This window comes from Phymastichus coffea, unplaced genomic scaffold, assembly GCF_024137745.1.
Source record: "Phymastichus coffea isolate CEN01 unplaced genomic scaffold, Cenicafe_Pcof_1.1 PCOF00036, whole genome shotgun sequence".
NCBI classification, from domain to species: domain Eukaryota; kingdom Metazoa; phylum Arthropoda; class Insecta; order Hymenoptera; family Eulophidae; genus Phymastichus; species Phymastichus coffea.
The window spans coordinates 2,863,309-2,885,813 of record NW_026706847.1 but is presented as its reverse complement, the minus strand read 5'-3'; the positions used below and the strand labels follow the sequence as shown (position 1 = coordinate 2,885,813).

General features: G+C 37.3%; 2 protein-coding genes and 1 long non-coding RNA gene across 3 annotated transcripts; 1 reads left to right on the top strand and 2 right to left on the bottom strand.

The window, feature by feature from the left end:
- Positions 1-5,142: 5,142 nt before the first annotated feature.
- Positions 5,143-6,697, bottom strand: LOC131663516 (speckle-type POZ protein-like). Its single transcript, XM_058933969.1, has 2 exons — positions 6,543-6,697; positions 5,143-6,422 (listed from the first exon to the last, which is right to left on the bottom strand). Exon 2 carries the CDS (start codon positions 6,413-6,415, stop codon positions 5,351-5,353), a length of 1,065 nt encoding a protein of 354 aa, XP_058789952.1. The 5' UTR covers positions 6,416-6,422; positions 6,543-6,697; the 3' UTR covers positions 5,143-5,350.
- An 8,862-nt stretch (positions 6,698-15,559) lies between these two features.
- Positions 15,560-16,304, top strand: LOC131663560 (uncharacterized). The gene is made up of 3 exons (XR_009301862.1): positions 15,560-15,767; positions 15,892-16,078; positions 16,169-16,304. It is a non-coding gene; the product is annotated as an uncharacterized LOC131663560 (long non-coding RNA).
- Positions 16,305-20,197: 3,893 nt separating this feature from the next.
- On the bottom strand, positions 20,198-20,783 carry LOC131663600 (uncharacterized). The gene is made up of 3 exons (XM_058934077.1): positions 20,631-20,783; positions 20,486-20,563; positions 20,198-20,402 (listed from the first exon to the last, which is right to left on the bottom strand). Exons 1-3 carry the CDS (start codon positions 20,716-20,718, stop codon positions 20,263-20,265), a joined length of 306 nt encoding a protein of 101 aa, XP_058790060.1. The 5' UTR covers positions 20,719-20,783; the 3' UTR covers positions 20,198-20,262.
- Positions 20,784-22,505: the final 1,722 nt, after the last annotated feature.

Here is a 22,505-nt window from a genome sequence, read left to right as displayed (position 1 = left end):
TGTTACTACGATGCTAATAAGAATAAAAACTATCTGCTCTTTTTATTGACTTTATGTTTGACATGTGTTACTGGATTTTCAATGTAAATGCTAATAGACTTAAAATAAGATAATTATCGATTTAGAAGGTCGTAAGTCGTGTATAAATCAATCAATTAAATAACAAATTATTCATTTCTCCACGATGTCTTATAACAGTTTTTTACTTCTTCGAAAAGAGAGAGAGAGACGAATACTCGTAAGGGCGATTACTCAAAAAATCTTTTTAGTTTTAGTATTTTTATTTTTATGTTTACAAAGAATAATTTTTCCAACTGAATTCTCAAAATGAACTATATTTTGTTATAAGAATATTTATTATTTATTATTTTATTTTAATTATTGAGAAGCTTTCAAATCCATTTAATTAGCTTTCCTCCTTCTTTTTAGATTTTTTATTTTTTTTTATCGATACCGTGTACAGTTACATTGTTCAAATTTGATTTGTTCAGTTTTTAGTATGTACAATTATTTTATTCTTGTAATATTAGTGTGGCTTTTCTTCTTAGCTATGGATTGTACACATTTCTCAATTTATTAAATCGATAAGTCATTTTGTTATTGTAAGAAATATCTATATTACGTGTTAACTTATTTTGGAAGCATTTTTTAATGTAAATTAACTAATAAACAATGTAAATACTATTATGTCTAGTGTACATAAAAGAACGAGTTTAAACAGATTAGGAATAATAGTTTAGACGCATATAAGTTGTAGCTGTGTGCCTTGTTAAAGAATGGAAAAATAATATAATTCTTTTGGATCATCAAGGAAATACTTTTTTCTATTGTGACTATTAGCGGTTGATGATTTCATAGTAGCTTAATATTTTAATAATAGAAATAGTAAAAAAGGCTTTTTAGGTTTTTTTTATTTTGTTTAAGTTTTTTATTTGATAATGACCAATTCATAAAACTTATGAATTACAATATGTTAACTCAACACATGATCGTTAATACACAAAAGATTTTAAAACGACTTCAAAATACAATTCTAAACCAGCACAAATTTTGAATATCAAAAGTTTGTCAGGAATGCACATTAAAAACTACATGTAAAATAACACGCTATAAGTAAGCTCCATAAAAGCACTAATTTGCTTACTGGTAATTCAAGACACAGCTAAGTATAGAACAAAGTCGCCACTGAGCCATGTAGTGAGCCGCGTTCGACATCTCGCGTTGAAGTTGAAGGCAGCCGCGTAGGTGGCTTTTTCTATTTTCGATCGTTTTTCCTCTACACGGCCGCGACCTTTTGTATACAGGCCACTTTGATCCCGCACGGCATATTCTTTACGCGGCCAAGACGCTAATGCATCTTTGTTATTTCAGTCCTTCCCGCATGCGACTATATCAGTAGACGAGAAACTAAGAAGGCACGCTGTTACATTACAGCTTGTGTTCACGAATTCCGGTAAAGCGATACGTTTAACAGTAGTCGAAGCGCTAAGTCGAAACTCATTTGCCTGACAAATAGTTAAACTACTTCTAGAAAGTTTAATTATCATATTTTCAAGTTAACTTTCGCAGAAGAAATTTGACGAAGGTGTGAATCACATACCGATTTTGACCAATTCGACATCAAGTTATAGAAACTATGGTAAATAATTAATTTATATTTTGTAGACTTGGAAAATTGAAAATCTTGACTGCAGTTCATTTCTGATGATTTTTGTAATTAACAAAGTGTATTTTCAGAAATATATTGTATAAGGATTTATGTACTTCGATAATCCAATTTCTTCAGTACTGTTCCTAGACTTTTATCTAATTTTTACGTTCAAGATAAGTAAACATTTTTATGTCTTCCACAAATTATATACGTATTTTTTCAAGTCTAAAAAAAATATGAGAACACAACAGCTTTGCATTAATAAGCATTTTTCGTCTGTTTTTACACTCAGCTATCTACGATGCGATTTGTAAGATACATTTTTTAAATTCAAGTACATGGTACATCTTTAAATCATCAATCAAGCTTAGTCGCCTCTAGTCATGTATAATGTTGTCCACTTCTGTCACCATTACACGCCATCAAGTCTTTCTACCCTTGTAGTGCTGGAAAAAAGAACGAATTGATTAGCATTGAAGTTCAATGTTTCCTGTCCCGTAGCGCAGCTCGTGCAAAAAGCGCATTGCAGAGTCCTGTTGTCGTGGGTGACGGGGCGATTCTCGACCGACCCTCGTTTTGTAAACTAGGCGCAAGGGAATTCCGAGCTAAAAAGCAAGTGATTAATGATTACTCGCTTGCTCCACAAGTCGTGAGGGAAGGTCGACTTTTTTCTTCGACGCTTTTTTTTCTATCTTTCCTGGCTCCCTCAGTCTTCTGAAGTCATCGCGTCGCCAGAGTGAGAGAGCGACGACAGACTTCCTTAAGCGTTCGTAATTCCAGCCAGTAATTGATTTCGGATTATTTGTCGTCGGAGAAAAAAGCTTACCCTAAAAACAGGCCATTTTTGTGGTTGCGTCCAAGCGATAAACAAGTAGGGAGCATGATCGTTTCGTTCGATAGCGCTCGTTGCAATTAACTTTTTTATTTCTTTTCGATTACTTCTACAATCGACTTTTCGTCAATTGAAGTACAAATTTTGCAATAATAATAATAATAATAATAATAATAATAATAATAATAATAATAATAATAATAATAATAATAATAATAATAATAATAATAATAATAATAATAATAATAATAATAATAATAATAATAATAACAACGTAAATATTGCATATGTAATTTTATTAAGACATACGGACAAGCAATTTTCATGAAATTATCTGAGCGACTAGAATAAACGACAAGTATTTTAAGCAAAGTGATTGCATAATAAGACGGAGTGCTTGCCAATACATATACTCCACACATCCGTCTCTCGTCAACGAGAAGTCGCACGTACGAACGGTTTAAAAGCGTCACTGCAGTGCCAACTAGGAGTAATATTTCAAAGCGACAAGAAAGAAGGAGAGAAAGAGAGACAAGGGGGTATACAGCGGAATGTTGGGAGTCATTTGAACAAACGTACGACAACGTCTCATTTGTCAGCTGCGCCTCGGTGACGCGAGCGAGCAATGAGTGACACGCGCTGACTTATATACGGGCGTCCCGGGAGCTTTTGCTTCGGATGCCAAACGCTTTGGACAACTTCTTTTTTTTTTTTTCTTCTCGCAGTGACACCTGTTTAGCTAGAAAACGAAATAAGCAAAGAAGCGAGAACGAGATCGTCGAGATGATATAATTGAAATAATTGAGACGTTCATTTACTTCAGGTGGACAGTATTTCCAACTAAAACGCGATTTAAGAATTTTTTTATTCAATTATTCGTTGCCACTGGATTTCAACAACTTTTTACAATGCTTTAAGAGATTATTAACGTAATGTTTTATGAAAAAGTTATTTACATCGCTGAAAATGTTGTGCATTTGTGAAATCAAATAGCGTAACGTTTTTTTGGATAATTAACTGGTATCGGAGCAATAGATGGATTAATTGAGTTTTTTTTGCATCTATTTAAATATTATTATTTAATATAAGATATAAGTAGATAGTTTAATGGTAGATACAGGTTTATAGAGTGGAAATTAAACTCTTGCAAAGTTCGTTTAGAATATGAATATATTTAGCCAAATTTATATTACTCAATACTCAAATAAAGGACACAAATAAATCAATTGTCATTGTCCAATCGAACGTATTATTGCAAAATGGGCAAAGATAAGTTTATCTGCGTCCATTGTAACAGGATATGAAATTTGAGGGAATTTATTACATTCCCAAAACGTTAGCAAAGTAGTTTTGGCTAAATATATTTATGCTCTAATGATTTTTAGATGTACGAGATTAATTTCTACTCTATAAATCTATATCTACAATCAAATAGGATTTACCTAAGCGGCTCAGAAGTATAAGAAATCGTTAAATGAAACTAGATAAGAATACAGGTTGTGTTTTTATTTTGATGGAAAACCTCGACTAGTATGTGGTTTGTACATACAATATTCAAAGATACTCTGAATATACATTTCACACTTTTATATATCCCGATATATACATGAAGAACACTTACACTGATCTTAAAATTATTTTTCCCTATAAGAATATATTCTGAAAAGGCTTACGTTAACTGCATAGAAAGATTGTATATTAGATTTACCATTTTGGGATTATTATATTAAGTAAATGTTTTGGATGAAGAGCATATTTTATTTAACTTTTATGTATCGCCTCATCTGTTGTATATATAGGAAAAATCGTGTAAGAATTTTTTTCGTAATATTCACATAATTACATGTTTCCATGCTCATGGCCTACATTGAAGCAGCAAAAACATTGCCATAGGCAAATTCTACACCTCGTCCTTGAGCAAAATCAATATATAACATAAATCTCCATCCTACATCCGACACAAAAGCGGGCTAGATTGACCGATTAAAATAAACAATACACTAACGTTCAAGTAAGGATAAACTTATACGGCTGGTATAAGTACTCTGAAGGGTAGAAAAATTGAACGCGCACAAAGGCCTTATGGGCATTAGGAAAAATTCAGCTCTCTCTAGCACGAATTCCTTACTCGACATCGAAGTATTACTCTCTTTTACGAGGATGCGCGTGCGCGAGTGTTTGCAAAGAGCAAACCTCGCTAATTAAAGTCCTGTGGCCCTTCCTCGGACCGGTAATCAACGGATGCCTTTAGGCGCCGCGAGAGGATGGCCAGTGGACGCCGTTTGCTTGCTGGCTTGCTGCACTGCGCACGCGGGTTACAGCTACTACTACCATTACTTCGCTTAGCAGAAAGAGAGAAACTCCCCTTCGTCCGATCATACCGTCGAGTTCAAACGGTCGCCGCAATCAGTGTTTTTAGCGTTTACACAGGGGCTGGAAATTAAACTTTATTTTTATCCTTCACCTCTTTTTGCCGCCCCTCTCATTTTTATTCTTCTCCAATTCCTCTTATTTTTGATCACTCACATTTCCATGCATACTTTCTTTGGACATCGTCATCAGTGATGAGTGAACGTATCGTCGATTGTATTATTTATATCTTTTATTAGTTTTTTTATTCAGATGTATGAAACACAAAAATAATAAATGACAAACAACGTTTTTATTTAAAAAATATCATTAATAAATTTATTCAAGTCAGAGTATATTATACAAGTAACTTATGCAAAGATATACATAAAGGGCACTGTAGGGATACAATACAGCAATTAGTCGTGTAATTTCATTAACACAAATTGCATTGTCACGATGAAAAATCATGATTTGTTCGGAATATTAAAATTAGTGATTTATAAATTTAATACTCATTATACATCAACCATAGTATGATGAAGAGTATACATAAAAAGTGGAGGACATTCACGCATCTCAGCCATTGTAGTCATGCATTGAATATTACTAGAGCTCTGCATAACAAAAGTTTGGATTATTTCTAACATCAAATGTTTGCTTAAATCTGTAGCTTTGGTGAACTCTGGATTATTGAGAAAATGTTCACCATGCATGACACTAAATTGTAATGCTTTCTGTTTCAGTGACGAAACGTTAAGGCGATCACCTAACTCGAGTAATTGAAACAAATTATCAACTGTCATATGGTCAATAAGATATTCAGCGGTAATATACTCCAAATCAGTCAATGCATATTTACTAGCGGCCTCTAGAAGATGCTCGGCGATATTTTCAATATCATTGACTTTTCCATAATATATAAATCGGAGCATTTCTTGAAAAATTTCGTAAGTAATGTCATCGACGTTAACTTCATTAGTCTGACTTTCCGTTCCTTTCTTTTCGAAAAGTTCCAAGAATACATCACTTCTATTGGCCAAAATAACTTTGTGTGCATACAATTTTTTATCACCAATAACAAAACAAATATCACTAAACTTTTCATCATTGAATGAGCTTAGAAAATTCATTGGCCTAAAGTTACTAATCAAGAGATTTGGTTTTAAAAGTATTTCAAAACGCAATATAAGTTGTTCATCTGTTGAAAATTGGTCCAGATTGTCTATCAAATCATTGTAACTAATAAATTTATCCAGAGTAACGACATAAGTTTGAATGACTGGTATAGTCACCATTCGAGAAAAATGCGATTGATTCTGATTGTCCAGTAGCGATACCACAGTAATCAATTCCTTTTTTCCATCAATTACCTGATGTTTCATTGTCAATGTCAAATATTCATTGCCATCGAATTCTTTGATGAGCAATGAAAATTGCCACCGAGAATTATCGTTGAATAAATTTGGTGACCCCAGAAATTGATGCTTGTTTATTTTGGGGAGAGCCGAATTCTCGAATTTCCATAGTAAAACTGATTTGTTAACGGCCACGGAACCAATGATAGTAGGCAAAGCACACATAATTTCTCTAAAACAAAACAAACAGATTCTAGCTTAAAATAAAAATTTGTTTGTTAACAAATCGTTCATTCGTTTACGAATCACGATGATTATTTAAATATTTCTAGTAGATCTACAATTTACTCACAGTATTTGTTAATCAATAGATAAATCATGCCAAACGTCAAAATTATAGTTGATTGAATTCTGTTGCGCTAACGTAGGTAAGGAACGGCGTCCAGTTGTCCTGTACTAGTTGTACTGTACACTATGCCCATAGCTGCTCTAGATAAATACACGCCGATGCAGTCATCTAGCGGATATTGTCAGAGCTAATTTTCGGTAATTCAAATTGTGCCGTTGTAACTAACTTATCGAAAGTTGTGCCATCGACGTTATTTCAATGATGTATTGTAACATATTTGTATCTTCTTATTAAATTCATATTTTGTTCAATAGTCATAAATTATTTTGACATTCTACCAAATAAAATTTGATCTGCCTTTGCAAAATGTGCTTTCGCGTAGAGATTCGTCCAATTTTTTTTTCTTCACGTAGGTATTGACGTCAAAAATAATGGCGTAAAAAATGCCTTGCCCATAAAAAATGTCAAGTGACACTGTGCGGAAGGTGCAACGCACTATTTTTTCGACGTCGACTGCAAAGAGCAAATGTCGTCGCGTGCCAGAAGCGCAATAATATGCCTCGCAGACGACGCGTGCGCGATTGCTTGTGGAAAACATATGGACGCACTTAAGACGCACGTTCCTCGTAATCTATATCGCGTGGCTTAAGAAAGAGAAATTCGTCTCCATTCTATAAATAATCACTAGTCCGTATGAGTCGTTTGGTGCTGCGGATGATCTACGCGTCGTTGGTTCCGGTCTGATGCTTCTTTTCATGAACATCGCGGTTCGCGGTATAAGGGCAGGAAGAGGAATTCTAAGCTTGCTGTTGCTTCCTCTGTGTGTGTGTGTGTGTGTGTGTGTATATGTGTCGTTAAAATTTACAACGTTGTCGTACCCGTAATTTTCAGTTGCGTTTCATAGAATTACGTCAGATTGTAATTTTGGCTTAGGTTTTATCAGCAAAGTGTTATATTAAGACACCTTAAATGTAGCTTTACAATTGTAAGCAATAGCGCTAAAAAATTATCTTGTATACCGTTGTAATATTTTACCGATTGAATTCATAAAAATATATGCATATGTTGAAGTTATTATTTAGAAACGAAATAGCGCAATCATCTCTGGGTGTCCTATATACCCATACGTCTCGCTAATTCAAACTATGGGCAAGAGCGAAACCAGCACTAAACCCGAAAATATCCGAACGAGCCGTACGATAAGCAAATAAAAAGTGTCGAAATTTATGATTCTTTTGCAAAATCGCTGTCAAAGCGGAATGAAAAATTGGAGCAGCTTGTTAAGAAAGCAAAACGAAAATAAGCTTACGGACGTTAAAGCGCTCAGATAAAAAGCTCAACGCGCGCGCGCCTGCGGCGGTGCTTGAGAAATATAGATGACGTGGGTGATCGTCGTGTTTGTTTGCCCCCGCGACCGCCCGGTTGACAAACATGAAAGGCGTTCATCGAGTATACTGTCGCGATGTGTGGATTCCCCAACGATGTTTTGACAAGCTGCGCTCAGTGGCCGAAATAGCCCTCCCTCGGCTTTTTGTATACAACTCGCGCGCGCATATGTATACAGAAGCAGCGGCGGATATATCAGCTCTTAAAACGGGCGTCTCGACAATCGTAAAAAAAGCACTGAGTCAGACTTTGTCAACGTGCCTGTCGAGTCCACATCAACACTATACCGTAGAACCTGCACAGTTATTTTCAATTTAACGACGTCTTGCTTGCACGAGGTATGTTAACGACTCCTACGTGCGAGAGTTGAGTCAAGGATGGGTTGCCTTGCGATATTAAAACTCGCTTGGCGCGCGCGCGCCCCACGATCTGTCATCTTTTCACTTCTCGACTATGTGATGTCTGCATGCTGGGAAGTACGCACTTGATTGCTAGAGAGCTTCCTGAAGCTCTTGCGAGGCTTTCTGTACAAACTAAGTGTTTCATTTTTGCGAGCTCTTGTGATCTACGAGTTTGGTGACACGTTTTATGAACTGTTTGGATAAAATGTCGAATCAAATCGTCGACAACTCAAATGACTGACGGTATCGGATTATAATTGATCGAATATTCGATATTTATGTAGAACATTAACTTAAAAAGAATTGTGAGGAAACGTTTTTTACCAACATAAAACATCAGAGATACCTCGAGTACAGTTCTAGTAATCGATAACTTTTGTGGACTGAAAATGTCAAATGATTTCTTTCTGTTTCTGTGCTTAAGAAATCTAGTTTGTTTTTTTCGTGCTGAAAAAAAGCAATAAATTGCTGAAAGTAAGTATAACGTTTGACATATAAGCAATATGAAAAGTGAAAATTAAAAAGGAGCACATTGATATTTGAAAAGCCAAACGAATCAATAAGGTAGTTCAATGACATGATAAAAAGCGATCAACGCAACAGTGCACGAAAACCTTGAAGACGGTATGATGTTTATATCACCCCCGAAGCTCCTCGCTCGAGGATTTCATCTCGCTAAGATAATTAAACAGCAAACTGACGTTAAATACCGCTTGCTGTATGAGCGCGATGCTCACTGCGCGAACATTAGGCATCCATGGGCGCAAAGGACAGAGGCAACAGCTTCGGCTTTCGTACGCGTAAGAGAACGACATAAGGCACTTCTCCGAGACGCGATCGGCTTATTCCGCGCTGCTGGACGCCCAAGTAACAATAATGCGATTATGCCTCGTCGGCACATTATGCAGCTCAAGCCTCGCTCTCGAGCTTTGACTCTCTCCCGTGGCGTGTGTGTACGCGCGCTGGGAGTTTGCCCTGTCGACGGCGCTGAACATTTAATTTAACTACGAGCCAACCACGCGCTATTGCAACATTTAGGCGGCTCGTCGTGGGCGTCTGTCGTGTAGTATCGCGCTAACCAGCGCTTTAATATCGCAGAGATAATCAGTCAGCGCGCAACGACGAGAGTCAAGGCTCAAGTGAATTTGTTGACGAAGACAGCCCGCTTGAACGGCCTCCCTACCCATCAGTCTCAGCAATTAATCAGCGATCAGTCAGCGAGCATTTTCGCCGCCCCAGCCCTCCTCTGCACACACCGCGCAGAGGTAATAGTCCGCGAGTAAAAGCAAACACTGACCGAAAGGAGGGGCGCGGCGACACGACAGCCGTGACATTATTAAAATTCAACGCTGAGCGAGTCGCTTTATCATCTCTCGCTATCGTTGTGTTGACACTCCCCCCTTGCGTGGCGTGCTTTCCACGGACCTTTAATAACTGCTCGACAAACAAAATACGCGGGGCTTTTGATGACATCAAGCCGAGCTCTATTTAACCCTTAAAAGCTGTTACGCCTCTCTCTCTCTCACGCAGATTACTCTTTTAATTGTGCTCGCTGCATGCTTCGTTGTTTTTCCAATGCTTGATATGCTTACCAGATTAGGGGGATTACATTTTGACTTTATTGCCAACGAGATTTCGAGGCTTTTATTAATGCTATATCTACAGAACATACGAGAATACTTTAAAAAGTCACTTTCAGTTCTGAACTGGTAATGATAAACATGGTAATTGATATAAAGTCGTTGTGTCTTTTGCAGACAATAAAATATTTTTTAAACTTCGAATTTCTGATGATAACGATAGAGCCAAATGGTTTTCCTCTCGCAATATCCGTAGAGTCAAAAGATGATTAAAAGTTCATCAGGTGGTTAACAATTAATAACAAGCTAACGATCTATTGGTATATTGCGACGCTTTGGCAGTCTGTAAGAGACTAACGAGAGAAAGATTCTCGCACCATCAGCGATATTGCAGGGCATTTGTTCCATCGGGTGAAATGACACTCTGCCAAGACGATTGAGGTCCAGCCGCACGCACTTCTCGTTTTTGTCATGAGTGCGGCATTGGTTTTTCCAAACTACAAATATCCGAGTATGTCATTTATCAGAAAAGACTTTGCTCTCGTCCGAACTTTCATAAAGAAACTTAGCACTCTGTCGACTAAACGAGAAAAAAGTTCGCTACGGCAGTCAATCTACCTGCACGCAAAAACCGCAGAAAACTTGTTTTTATAATTGCCTGCAAGCGGTAATAAAAGATAGGACGCGGAACTGTATCGAGGGGTGCGAGGCGCGCTGATGCACACGTGGACGATCATTCGTAATCGTCCATCGCTAAACGTTGAAAATTAATGCCTCGCTTCTCTCTCTCTCTCTCTCTCCCTCCCACACGATAATGACGCTTCAACCGCAACGACGAGTCATTTCCATCAGCGACTTCTTCGCGTAGCTCGCACGAGCTTCAATTATCAATGGTGTGACGAATAGTTTTTCAATTATTCGAGCAAAGGCGAGGGAAGATATCAGGAAAGAAACGAGATCGATTGAGCGCTCGGTCGTGCAAGGCTATCCTTGTTTCCTGTACAATGTACAGACATCTAATAGCTGCTGTATACTTTTGATCGCATAAGCTGAAGATTACTTTCAACTCAGTACTTTCATGTATGATTTACGATAAGTTGAGAAGAATGCTACATATATTTTCTATAGACTGCGTGTTTCCGTAAAATCTGTTATCAACTCATACGTTATAAGCGATTTTACTTTGGAAAAAAATGACATTTCGTTTTACTATAAACACGTTATCTTGGAGAAGTATAACAGTGTTAAAAATTCGATTCGTAGCCCCAATGCTCAATCTGAAGAAAACAAATTTGGCGCAAATCGCAGAAAGCCGAGATCCTCGGTTGGAGCGCCGCTGCGGTTGACGTCGATTAATCACTGCTTGCAGCGCTGAGGGGCTGAGAGAGAGAGAGAGAGAAACAGTAGGTAGCCATAGCTGGCGGCAACGAGGCAATGCTGACTTGCAACTCGACTCGGCGACCGCCTATCATATTAGTGGGATAATTGAAAGATATCCGCCTGGAAAGCTCAAGAGCTCGGCTCCGTGATTCTTATTTTTTGTCTCTCTCTCTCTCTGTCTCTCTCTCTTTCTACTTGGCAATGTCACTCCACGCGCCGGCTGCGACGAACGACCAAACGCTGACTTGCACGCGAGCGAGCGCCGCTAAATTACGGCTGTCACGAGCGCGACACTCGCAAGCCCCAGTTAAATGCTCAACGACTCGCGTGGATATCGCATGCGAGCCAAGGATAAAAAATTACGCTAAGATTACGCGCTCGCGTGCACGCGCGCACTCACCGCCAAAGAGTTTTGTCTCTCCCTCTCTCCCTTTCTCGAGTGGTGCGCGCGCGCTGCCGTGTAATTATCACGCAAGTCCTTCGCCGCTCGTTAAAAATTGCTCCGAGCGTGAAAACGTCGCCGACGTCGACGAGAGCTCAAGCCACTCAAGAAACTGTTATTAATTTGCCTGCGGTTCGATCGACTGTAACTTCCAGTTTTCTTGACGCCACGCAAGCGCCACTCGTCGGGGTACGAATGAGAAATTTTTATGACATTATTCCCGACAGTGACGGTTGTTCGTACGTAGTTCGTACGCGAATATAGATAGACCTAGCGACAGCCATTCATTGTAGAGTAATGAATTTTCGGAAAAACACAGGGAGAGATAAACACCCTTCTCTTTCCCTCTTGAATTTAGTAAAAGTGAGCGCAGCGTCAGTATTTACAGGGTAAACGTACTGGTGTGGTCTTTCAATAAAGGTTATTGGTATTTATCAATAAAGTGTCTATCTGACTTTATCGCAATTTGTATACAGCACTCATATTTACTAATACATCTTATTCATTTAATACACATATTTACGAATACACTCAAATATTTTTACGAGTTTCTCACGTTATATGTTTACATTCTATTTTAATTTTGTCTTTTGCGAAACATCGCAAAATTTCAAAAATTTAATCTTTCGGTAATTCTACAATAGACTTGAAAATAGACTATTCTATCAGTGTTTTTACATTTAATAATATAAAATTTATGGTCTTGATTCTGAATACTTCTACATTATGTGCATGGGATCATTCGAGATACTTAAATACGTTATCAACAAATAGACTATTGTAGAGATATTTATCGCATATCCATTTCACATCGTCAACAGCATACTTATCGACAGCGATTAGAAGATTTTTGGAATTCTTTTTCATATTTATATCGCGTCCCGAATAAAGGAATTGTAATATTTCAGCAAACACTTCATACTCGATGTCATTGACATGTACGTCGTTTTGTACACTTTCCTTCGTAGAATGCTCAAACATGGCGGTATAGAAAATGCTCCTATTTGAGTGATAAAATCATTTTATCCGTATATAATAATTGATATTTTACACAAAATTTAACAACACTGTTTACTTCTGAGTTGAAATAACGTTCAAAATTCAATGATTTGAGTTGATCATGAGTTTATGTTCCGTCGAAATATAATTAAGCCTTCTCATAAAATCATGGTCCGTAAGGAGCTTATCAAACTTATATAAATTGTATTCTGCAATAAAAGTGGCACATTCCACGCAATAGAAATGGCAGCGATTCGCAAAAGACATAATAACTAATTAAATAAATTAATCCAAATATGAGAACCATTCCTAGGGAACAAAACATCAAAAATCAAAACACATTGTACCTCGTAAACGTTTCGCTGGATATGTATATCGGGAATTCAGACCTAATGTGTCTTCCTGTTTATTAATCGTATTGTCATAATATTGATTTGAAGTATTTCAGATATTAATCTCTTACTATAAACACTTCCTCTATCTATATATTGAATATAATTATTCACAGCTAAAATATCATAAATCATTTTGTAATGATGTATAATTTGTCGCATATAACAATAAATTACTGAAGAGGTTTAGAACATATCCAGCGAAACATTTAAGTTATATAATGTGTTTTAATTTATAATTATTTATTCCCTGGGGTTGGCTCTTATATTTGGATTAATTTTTTTGATAATATATATTTTTAGAGTAAATATGAATTATAACATAATAACAATTACTAATTGGGGCTGTTTTTTGGGCTGAGAAATTGGAATCTTTGGGCCATCCATTTGGATGAATGCTGATTTGGTATTTCTCATTATTGACTGTAAGTTCTGACATTGAAAATATTTCTTCCATGATTTTGTTCATAAAATCAAGTTAGTTCAAGTCCCAGACAAGGATTCTTTTTGCAATATCCATTTTTCCACTGCTACTCAAAGATAAAGCCATTTTTGCCTAGATGTGAAAGAGACTAAACATAAAACGTTCAATATTAAGCATTCTTTATTAGTGTAAAAATGATTGTCGATATACATACATTATTTGTACTAATTTATAACATACATTCGCATGCAAACATTAATAATGTTAGAATGAGATTAATGACTATGGAGCACTGACTCTTGAGCATTAAGCATTGAGACTGCAAGATATGAGTGTAGAAGTTAATTTATTGTTAGTTATAGACTATATGTATAAATACACATAAATTTTGACTGTTGCAGCGCCCTTTAATTGTCTAAAACATAGTTGCTACTGGCCATGTTTACATATATGTATAGGGCGAGGAAAAAAGATGAAAATATCTGAAGATTTTTGGCGTATTGTGAGTCCTTTTGTCTCTGACGTTTTGGAATATTTTTTACATGTTTTTAAATATCCAATATCCAACAACTTTCTAGCAATATCCTATTCTGCTATAAAAAGTTTGTAAAGCATGGTGAAATAATATTAGCTTCGTGAAGAATTTAGCTTCTTAATTTATTGAGATTTTGAGAAGTTATTTTGTTTAAATACCCCAAAAAAATTGTCCAACATGCATTTATATGTAAAATTATGAAATTAGAAATATTGCACTTGTAGATTGTAAACTACGTTTGCTTTTATGGTATCCATATTAATCACAATTACCATAATATTCTCACGCATACTAGAATGAGCGTGGAAAATATATTGGTTACTAGAATTGAGGCAACACAAGTATATTTCCTACCTGACCGACTCAAGCATTGTCATCTACGGGCATTTGCTGAACAAGAAAGAAAGAGAGAGAGACAGCAACGTGTAAGAGTGACGGGCCCTCGAGCCTATGCTTCTTCTCACTCATTTCTTGATGTCTCCGAATTTCCCTTTTTCGCAATACTTGAATTTCAATATTCATTTTAATTGAAGTATAAATATGTTTTTTCAAACAAAATTATGAATAATTGTGAATGAAAAATGTTCATAAAATTTTCCTAAATAAATAACACGAAAATCACGGTGTTATACAATATAAAATGCATTAAATTTTGAAATGTTAACTTAATAAATTATTTCTTATAATACTATGCACATATATTTCACGTCAAAAGAAACAGCTTATTTAGAATTTCAATTTCAATGGAAAAAAGAAAGAAAAATTAGCAACGAAGGCTTCAGTCGTCAAAAGTTTTTCGTATCCGATCGTAAATAATGTATACATACTGCTGCCGCGCTCGATAAGTGGATTTAATAATAGCGATCATTTTTAACTATGAAGGGGGTCTTCACGATGCCGTTGCGTACCGCACGGTTGCGGAATATGGATCTTCTTGTCGAGCTCGAGTCGGCTAAGCACATCGCATCATCTCGTGACGATGCTCAAGAGCCTTGCCAGTGGCGTCTTAGGAAAACATTCCACGGGTCGATTTACTTTCGGAAATTCTCGCATAAACGTTGACGTATTTAAGGGAGGCTGTAAACCATCTATTTTCGGTGTTACCGCGACGACAACGACGACGACAACGACGACGAGTACGACGATGGAACGCCGGACGCTCGTTCACTCTTCCGATTCGCGCGTGCGGCCTTTTCGTTATTCTTCCGCATGCTTTTATTATTATCGTTTGCGCTCGCACGATAAATATATATCTGTTCGAAATACACGTGTCAATGCCGATTCGTAAGAACGCAGCATGCAGCAAATATAAAAAAAGCCGCTGATCCGTGGCAAACGGCAGGAGCAAAAGCTTTATGTTACGTTCTAATTTCGCGACTGAAAAATGTCTGGCCCTTACCAAAATTGATCAACCCGGGCCGATTTGTTTTGTTATTTCAGCAAGGAGAGGCGACAATCACGAGACGCGCACGCAACGCACATCTGACGTCCCTTTAGGAGTTTGCTCTCGTGAGGCGGCGGCTATGTCTGGGTGCAACGATCGCGCCTCGTCTATCGGAATTGCTATCGCGGTACATAGCTGCCGAGAAGTAGCAGCGGCAGCAGCATCAGCCACGGCGGCGGCGCGACGCTACGACAAGGAGTTATGATATCGGCGCCGATCGCCGCGCCAAGTGAAAACACGCTGGCGTGAGTAATATACAGCCCCACGGCTTGATTCTTTTCCAAGAGAGGAGCAGAGTCCGCGGAAAAGGGAGAAGAGAAGGAGGAGGAGGAATGATCCGCCAGATAATATCATCTCTTCTCTCTCTAGGCTTCTTGACGAAGCTGCGCTACGCCGAGGAGAGCGAAAGCGCATATGTGAAGGAAGGAGCTTCCGCAGGAGAAACAAGACGAGGAGAGGTAAGTTGTGCGGCAAAAAGTCTGATGAATCAACGAGGGGAAGAGGATGACAAAAGAGGACTCGGAGGATTGATTATGAGCATTAACAGTTAATAAATGTGAGTAGTGTTTTATCTGATTTCCATTGTCCTTCTTCCCCTCTTCTCCCCTTTTTCGAAAATTAATTATATTAACCGGCTGTTTTCCAGGAAAATACAAACGTACACATTTTTTTAAACGAGTTCGCAATTCCTCGCAGCGCCGATTTGTGCGATAGAAAATCTCTAGCGCTATCAAAAGAATAATCCGCGCGGCATTTGCAACGAACCATTAGACTGACTCGCCGCAGTGATTTCGCGCGACGACGACGAATGTAACAGCAGCGGCAAGAAAAAGGTCCAACTGCAAAATCTCATCGACTGCTGGTGCTGCAGTAGTAGTGGCTTGCGAGCGTGCGTATGCGCTTGGTAATAAGAGACGGCTGCCAGGTAATCGAGTCGTTCGATCTGCTCGATCGGAAGGAATGAGAATCGATCCGTGACTCTGCAAATTGCGACGCGCGGTAGTCGTCGACGACGACGACGACGACGGCGGCGGCGACGGCGACGGCGACGGCGACGGCGACGGCGACGGCGACGACGACGCTATTACGGGAAGAGTAGTCACACGTAATAATCTAGCGGTCGCTCTTTTTTACATTTTGGCTGTAGCGGAAATGAGATTATAATGCTTTGCTTTTACTGCTAGATTTTATTGATTAGCTTCTCGCAAAGTTTTTGCGATACAGTGACGCTTCATGAAATTTTGATTTTTCATTCTTACGATTATCGTCAGCTTAGATTTTATTATTACCATTATTATCACCTTCGATTGCGAGCCACTTATTCTTACGATAATAAACGTGCGATAGCCATATTATATATGCTTGGAATTAAATACATTGAAATACTTGATAGAAGTTTTCATCAGTGCACGAAGCCTCCTCATATTAATTCAACTACACCGAATTTTCAGCACGCCTTTCTAATCGCGTAAATAAATTTAATCGACTAACTGTAATGATCAATAAATCATTAATATTTACGTTAACAGTATTAGCTTCAACGGTAATACAAGTTCATCGTATGTTTCGTCTCCGCGCGAAGGCAAACCGTTCTCAAGCTACACAACGTAAACATCGATCGTGCGAGCACAGAGATAGAAATGTTCACCAATTACGCGACCGTGACGACAAATCAGCAGAGACTCGTTCTCCTATCCTATCAACAGATGCGACTTTGTGTTATTACTGCGGATTCTAGTTGGCAAGTCATTGAACTGTAGCCAAATATTGTGGTTAGCCGCAAGAAGCTGTATTTCCATGAATCGCCATGAGATCGTTTTTGTAATTACGTAAATAAGGAATTTTAATTATTTTTATCGACAACTACTGGCACCGGTGACATGCTGATATTTGGATGTTTGGAGAGAAACATTTATCTGCTAATCATGATTCACTAACGCGTTGATTGTAATAGGCTAAATAAAATTGTAGGAGGTTACTGCTTTTCATATTTTCTTACTTTACTGAACTGAATGTTGTCCAATGAAATAATAATCACGAGTCAATATATAAATATAGAATTCGACGGCAAATATAACTGGAATTTACGGAAAACTCTTTATCGCTTGTCTGATTGTAATTTTGGATCATTTTTCTGACGTTCAAGGTCTTTTTGTAGAATGTCTAATTCATCAGCAGCTCTCATTTCACTTAGCTTGATGTACTGGTAATTTTTCAGCTCGTAAATCTGTTTCACTTCTCCTTTATTTATTGCTGCATATTAAAATTTATAATTAGAATTCCATCGGAGAACGCCAATGGGCAATAAAATTAATTTTACATTGTAAACGTCGCAATTTAAAATTAAGTAAACTTTTTTCGGGCAACTCAGTCGTAAGTTTAGATGCTTCTACAATAGCTGGCTTCTCAACAAACTTTGTCAATTCTAAAAAATTAAATAATTCACAATTTTACTTTTTCTGCTATTAAGTAGTAATGAGAAAAACTTTTTGTCGCTTACCTGATGGTAATTTTGGATCATTTATCTGACTTTCAGGGTCTTTCTGTAGAATATCTAGTTCAGTAGTGGTTCTCACTTCGTTTGGCTTAGTTGATAATGAGGTATAGTAATCATTATTTTGTTCTTCTTTAACATTTTTAAAATCATTTGAAATAGTCATCCCAGCTGAAGTTTTGCCAAACCATGAAAAAAGACGCCAGGGATAATGATCTATTTTATTTTTTGCACTTTCCATCTTCATCGTATTTTCCTTTAGTTTAGACACATCTGAAATGTCTATATTACTGTATGTCCAATTACGTTTGAATTATTGAGATTTTATTCTAAAAAAATTAATAGAATATGTATTCTCGGAACGAAAGTTTTGTAAGCTATGAATTCTCTAATAAATATAAATGTGATTAGACATGCCTGATTTCTTACACCGGGAATACTTGCGTTCCGTGATTTCATTTAAGTCTAAAAGCTTTGGTAGTACAATGTCCACTAATAAATACAAAACCCGAGATGAATACTCACCACATGAGTTAAAGCGATTCAAATCCAATTGTCAATAATGCGAATACATTTGCTTAATTTTTTCAGTTACAATGGCTTAAGTTTAAAAAATAATTTTATTTCTGTAGAAAAATTATTCTACCCTCCTATCTAATGCAAAAAATCGGACTTTTCATCCGACTTCTGCGCAGGTGGCTCTGGCCGAATGAATATTGATTCGGTTACTTGCAGCTCTTCGGGCGTTGGTATTTTTTCTATTACACGGCGCGTCGACTTGGATGCTGCGCTTTTCCACACACTTGCCTCTTCCCCTTCTTTTATGTCTGCAGCAACTTGATATTCTGTATCTATAGCAGTTGTTTCGTCGGATTCGGTGGCTTGTAAAACTGAAATTTTGTCCATTTTGAAGGTATGTCCTTTTTTTCGTTCGACGTATAAATTTTCCAACTCGTCGTCGGTTTTATTAACGATAGCTAATAATACTCTGTCATCGGAATGCATTTTGTTTATCGATTCGACAGTCGGTGCTGAGTTGGATCCTGTTGTATCACTCTTTGGAGGAGCAACATCTTTCACCAATTTCACACCCCACTTGTGACGCAGTATTTTTTTAATCTCGTCAACTGCTTGTTGCTCATGTTGATTAGCTTGCGGAACACTAACCTCTTCCATTTTAACATACACAGCGGGTTTTTTGATTTTTCGATCTTCTTTGGTCTTGTCTTTTTTTACATTACTTTCTGGCGCGTTTGGCTCTCGAACGGGTGGTTTTGGATCTTTTACGAATGGCCCCGATACATTTCGTTTCGAAGCATAGTGGCATGAATAATCTATCTGAGAATTTTCCACCATTCGTTGTGCAATCGGTTTTATATTAATCAATGCAAAATTATTCGACCACGCACTAAATTTACGAGGTCGGTTATTTTTGTGTAGTAAATTAACGTTCGAGAATTCATATTCTACAAGTAATAAAAAACGAAACGATTACATTTGTAGCGAAAAATCATCTCGCAAAATAACACGCAAACTACTGCTTATAATCTACAACATCATTTGTTCTAGCTGCATAGCATACCTGATGGTTTATCAAATAATCCCTTCAATTTCGACAATATTCCACTCTGCGGTTTCAATTTTCGCTCCGCCAAAGCAACGCTCGCTAAAAATATTTTAATGGAACAATTTTGTTGATACAGTAAAAGCAACGATTCAATTAAGAATGTCCGCAATCTAACCTGTAAATATATTTTGCGAGAAATTTACTCTCGTTTTACACGGAAGATGAATTTTTATTTTGGAATTGAAAACACGAGGAAACATATTTATAAAAATATTTAATTTCATAACAAACGTGCGTGGCAAAATACGCAAAAAGTTTTCTAAATCAAAATGACTTTATTTACTTGCAAAATTATCGTTTCTTTTTTTCATTAATCTGAAATTAGTTTCGATTCTAACAAATGACATTAACTTTGTAAATTTCACATCTCAAAAAGCGACCAAATCGTGTAACTGAATGTAAATTTAAAAACAACTCGTTTCTCTACATATGTTCTCCGCCAATTATTTTAATATATTTCAATTTATTTAAAAAACCACGTATTTACAAAGACTTGCATAAATATATGAGGTATTTTTTACTATAACAACAGTATATTACAATTTACACATATTAATAATTTTACCAATTGTAAAACTCAATTTATTGATTGCGTAAGGATATTTGTAAACGGTTTGAATTAAAATCGTTTATTTTCTGTCCGGCCTCTATAACTAGGTGACCATATTTCATTTCTCGAATTTGAATTAACCGGTATTTGAATAGTCTCAGGTTCAGCGTAATTAGCATCCAATTGTTCTCGTATATCTCGCTTAGTATCTGCGATTTATCAATTAAATTGATACATGGACGTTATCTAACGTAATGATTTAGTTGTCTACTGAAAATAACTTAAAACTCACTTTTTGTTTTGATACCTAATTTATCTTTCAAATAATCCCACGTTGTTACAGAACCCTCTGAATGGAGAATAAAACACCCTAAAATGGCATTACAGCTTCAATAAGAATTGTACAAATAAACGTTAGAGGTTATGAATTCACTTACTTTTGAAGATTTTCTCCGTAGAGTTTCCAGGGATACAACCACATTTGGAGAAGAGGAAACATCTTCCAGCACTTTTCAGCACGTCCATTATCGAGGTCGAACGACTTAATTACTCGGAATAAACTGCAGAGAGTACTAAAATTTAGAAAATGAATGAGTAAAAGACACGCAGCAGGGCTTCTACTTATTGAAATAGGTTAACATGTCTGCATTAGAAAAACTGACATGTGCGACACGTCGATTGAAGTACAGCGCGGTAAATTATGTTTCATGAGTGTACTGATCAAAACAATGAAAAATTTAAGCAAAAAATACAATGAATACGTAAACAGTTAAACGATAATCGTCAAATGAAACCCAATAACGCACTGTAGAGCATCAGAAAAAAAAAAGAAACGACAGAGTCAGTCGCGGAAGCAGTCGTATGAATGCGCGCCACGTTCGTCGGCATTCGCCCCCGATAACCGTTAATAAAACTTTCAGAGTCATTGTCGTGAGCATCGGTACGACATTAAAAATCGCACGTGGCCTTTACGGCCGATGCAATTTTAAAGAGCCATCGGGAGAGGAAGGTAAGATCCCGTCTTTACCGTGACACATGTCCCCCGAATGCTCCGAAACGTAGGATGCTCCTCGCGGAATACCAATGTGAACGTAAGGGATTTTCCTCCAAGGATAAATGTTTATGCCGGCCGACACATTATGCCTCACGCTGATGAGGTACATATCTCCTTCGGACGTGTCTACTCTTTCTCCTCGCTACTCTTCGAATAATACATGTGTGCGCGTGCAGTTGGTGGCGTCTTTGCGCGCGCTTCCTGCTGCTTCTTAACTCCTTGGGGATATTCGGTGTTTTCAAAAGTACAGTGGCTATTTAGCTACTGAATAAAATACTGTTTAAACAAAGAATTCAGTTCGGAAAAGCCTTTCGTCTATTTTTCTTCCTTGACAATGTATAATTCACATTGTTTACTATATTTCATATTAAAATTAAAAAAATCAACTTTTAACGTAACACTAACGCAAAAATGAATCTGCGAGTTCGACCAAGCCCCATTAATTGTTTTCAACTGTTTTAAAAAAGACAAATCGGAAACTATCGACATTTCTATAATCCAGCAGTGTACAACGAACCCAACCCACCCGCCATACAAGCAAATGGAGTATCTAATCACATGCATTCCGTTATTGAATAGAAACACTTTCATAAAGGGTCTGCAATATAGTATACCGGCAACATACATCGTTAATGAATCATTCAAACAATAGAGAAATTCAGCCGAAACGTGATTGGCAACGAGTATCTTTAATTATAGATAAACGAATTGCGTATAGAAGAGATAAAAACGATTCCCGGTGCTGTTAAATCAAGTTAATTATTTCTCAAAGCACGTGATATCTAATTTCAATATTGGAAGTATAGGTGGATACGTGCGACCGATAGAAACGAGGTGGATGAGCGGGTCGCGTGTATATAGGATACAGTATCTCTTAGTTTGGCGGCATGCCGGCGGGACATTAAGTCATAAATTCGAATCCCAAGCGTCGAATAGCCGTATAGCCCAGCATGCCCACTTGTACAAATTGCCTATGACAAAGTTATCGCCCTTACCCCTGTGTCGTGTCGCTCTTTCCCGAGTGAAACATATTTTACTTTCTACGGCAATGCCTCTCGCGTTCGAGCGTGCCTGTGTCCATGTGTTTTAGGAACACTTGACTTACCTCCTGTTCGATAGCTCGTGAGCGTGAATATTATTGCGTTTGCATTTTTACGCGTGAATAAAAATTCGTTTCTTCAGATTTATCTGGCTGTGCTCTAATACGTCCAACCAGATCGTAATCTACATTCCAAATATTTCTGTAATGTAATTAATC

Coding starts and splice junctions, on each gene's coding strand:
- LOC131663516 (XM_058933969.1), bottom strand. CDS start 6,415: ATGTGTGCTTTGCCTACTATCATTGGTTCCGTGGCCGTTAACAAATCA.
- LOC131663600 (XM_058934077.1), bottom strand. CDS start 20,718: ATGGACGTGCTGAAAAGTGCTGGAAGATGTTTCCTCTTCTCCAAATGT. Junction 20,564..20,630: donor TACGGAGAAAATCTTCAAAA/GTAAGTGAATTC, acceptor ATGCCATTTTAG/GGTGTTTTATTCTCCATTCA. Junction 20,403..20,485: donor ATTAGGTATCAAAACAAAAA/GTGAGTTTTAAG, acceptor GATAAATCGCAG/ATACTAAGCGAGATATACGA.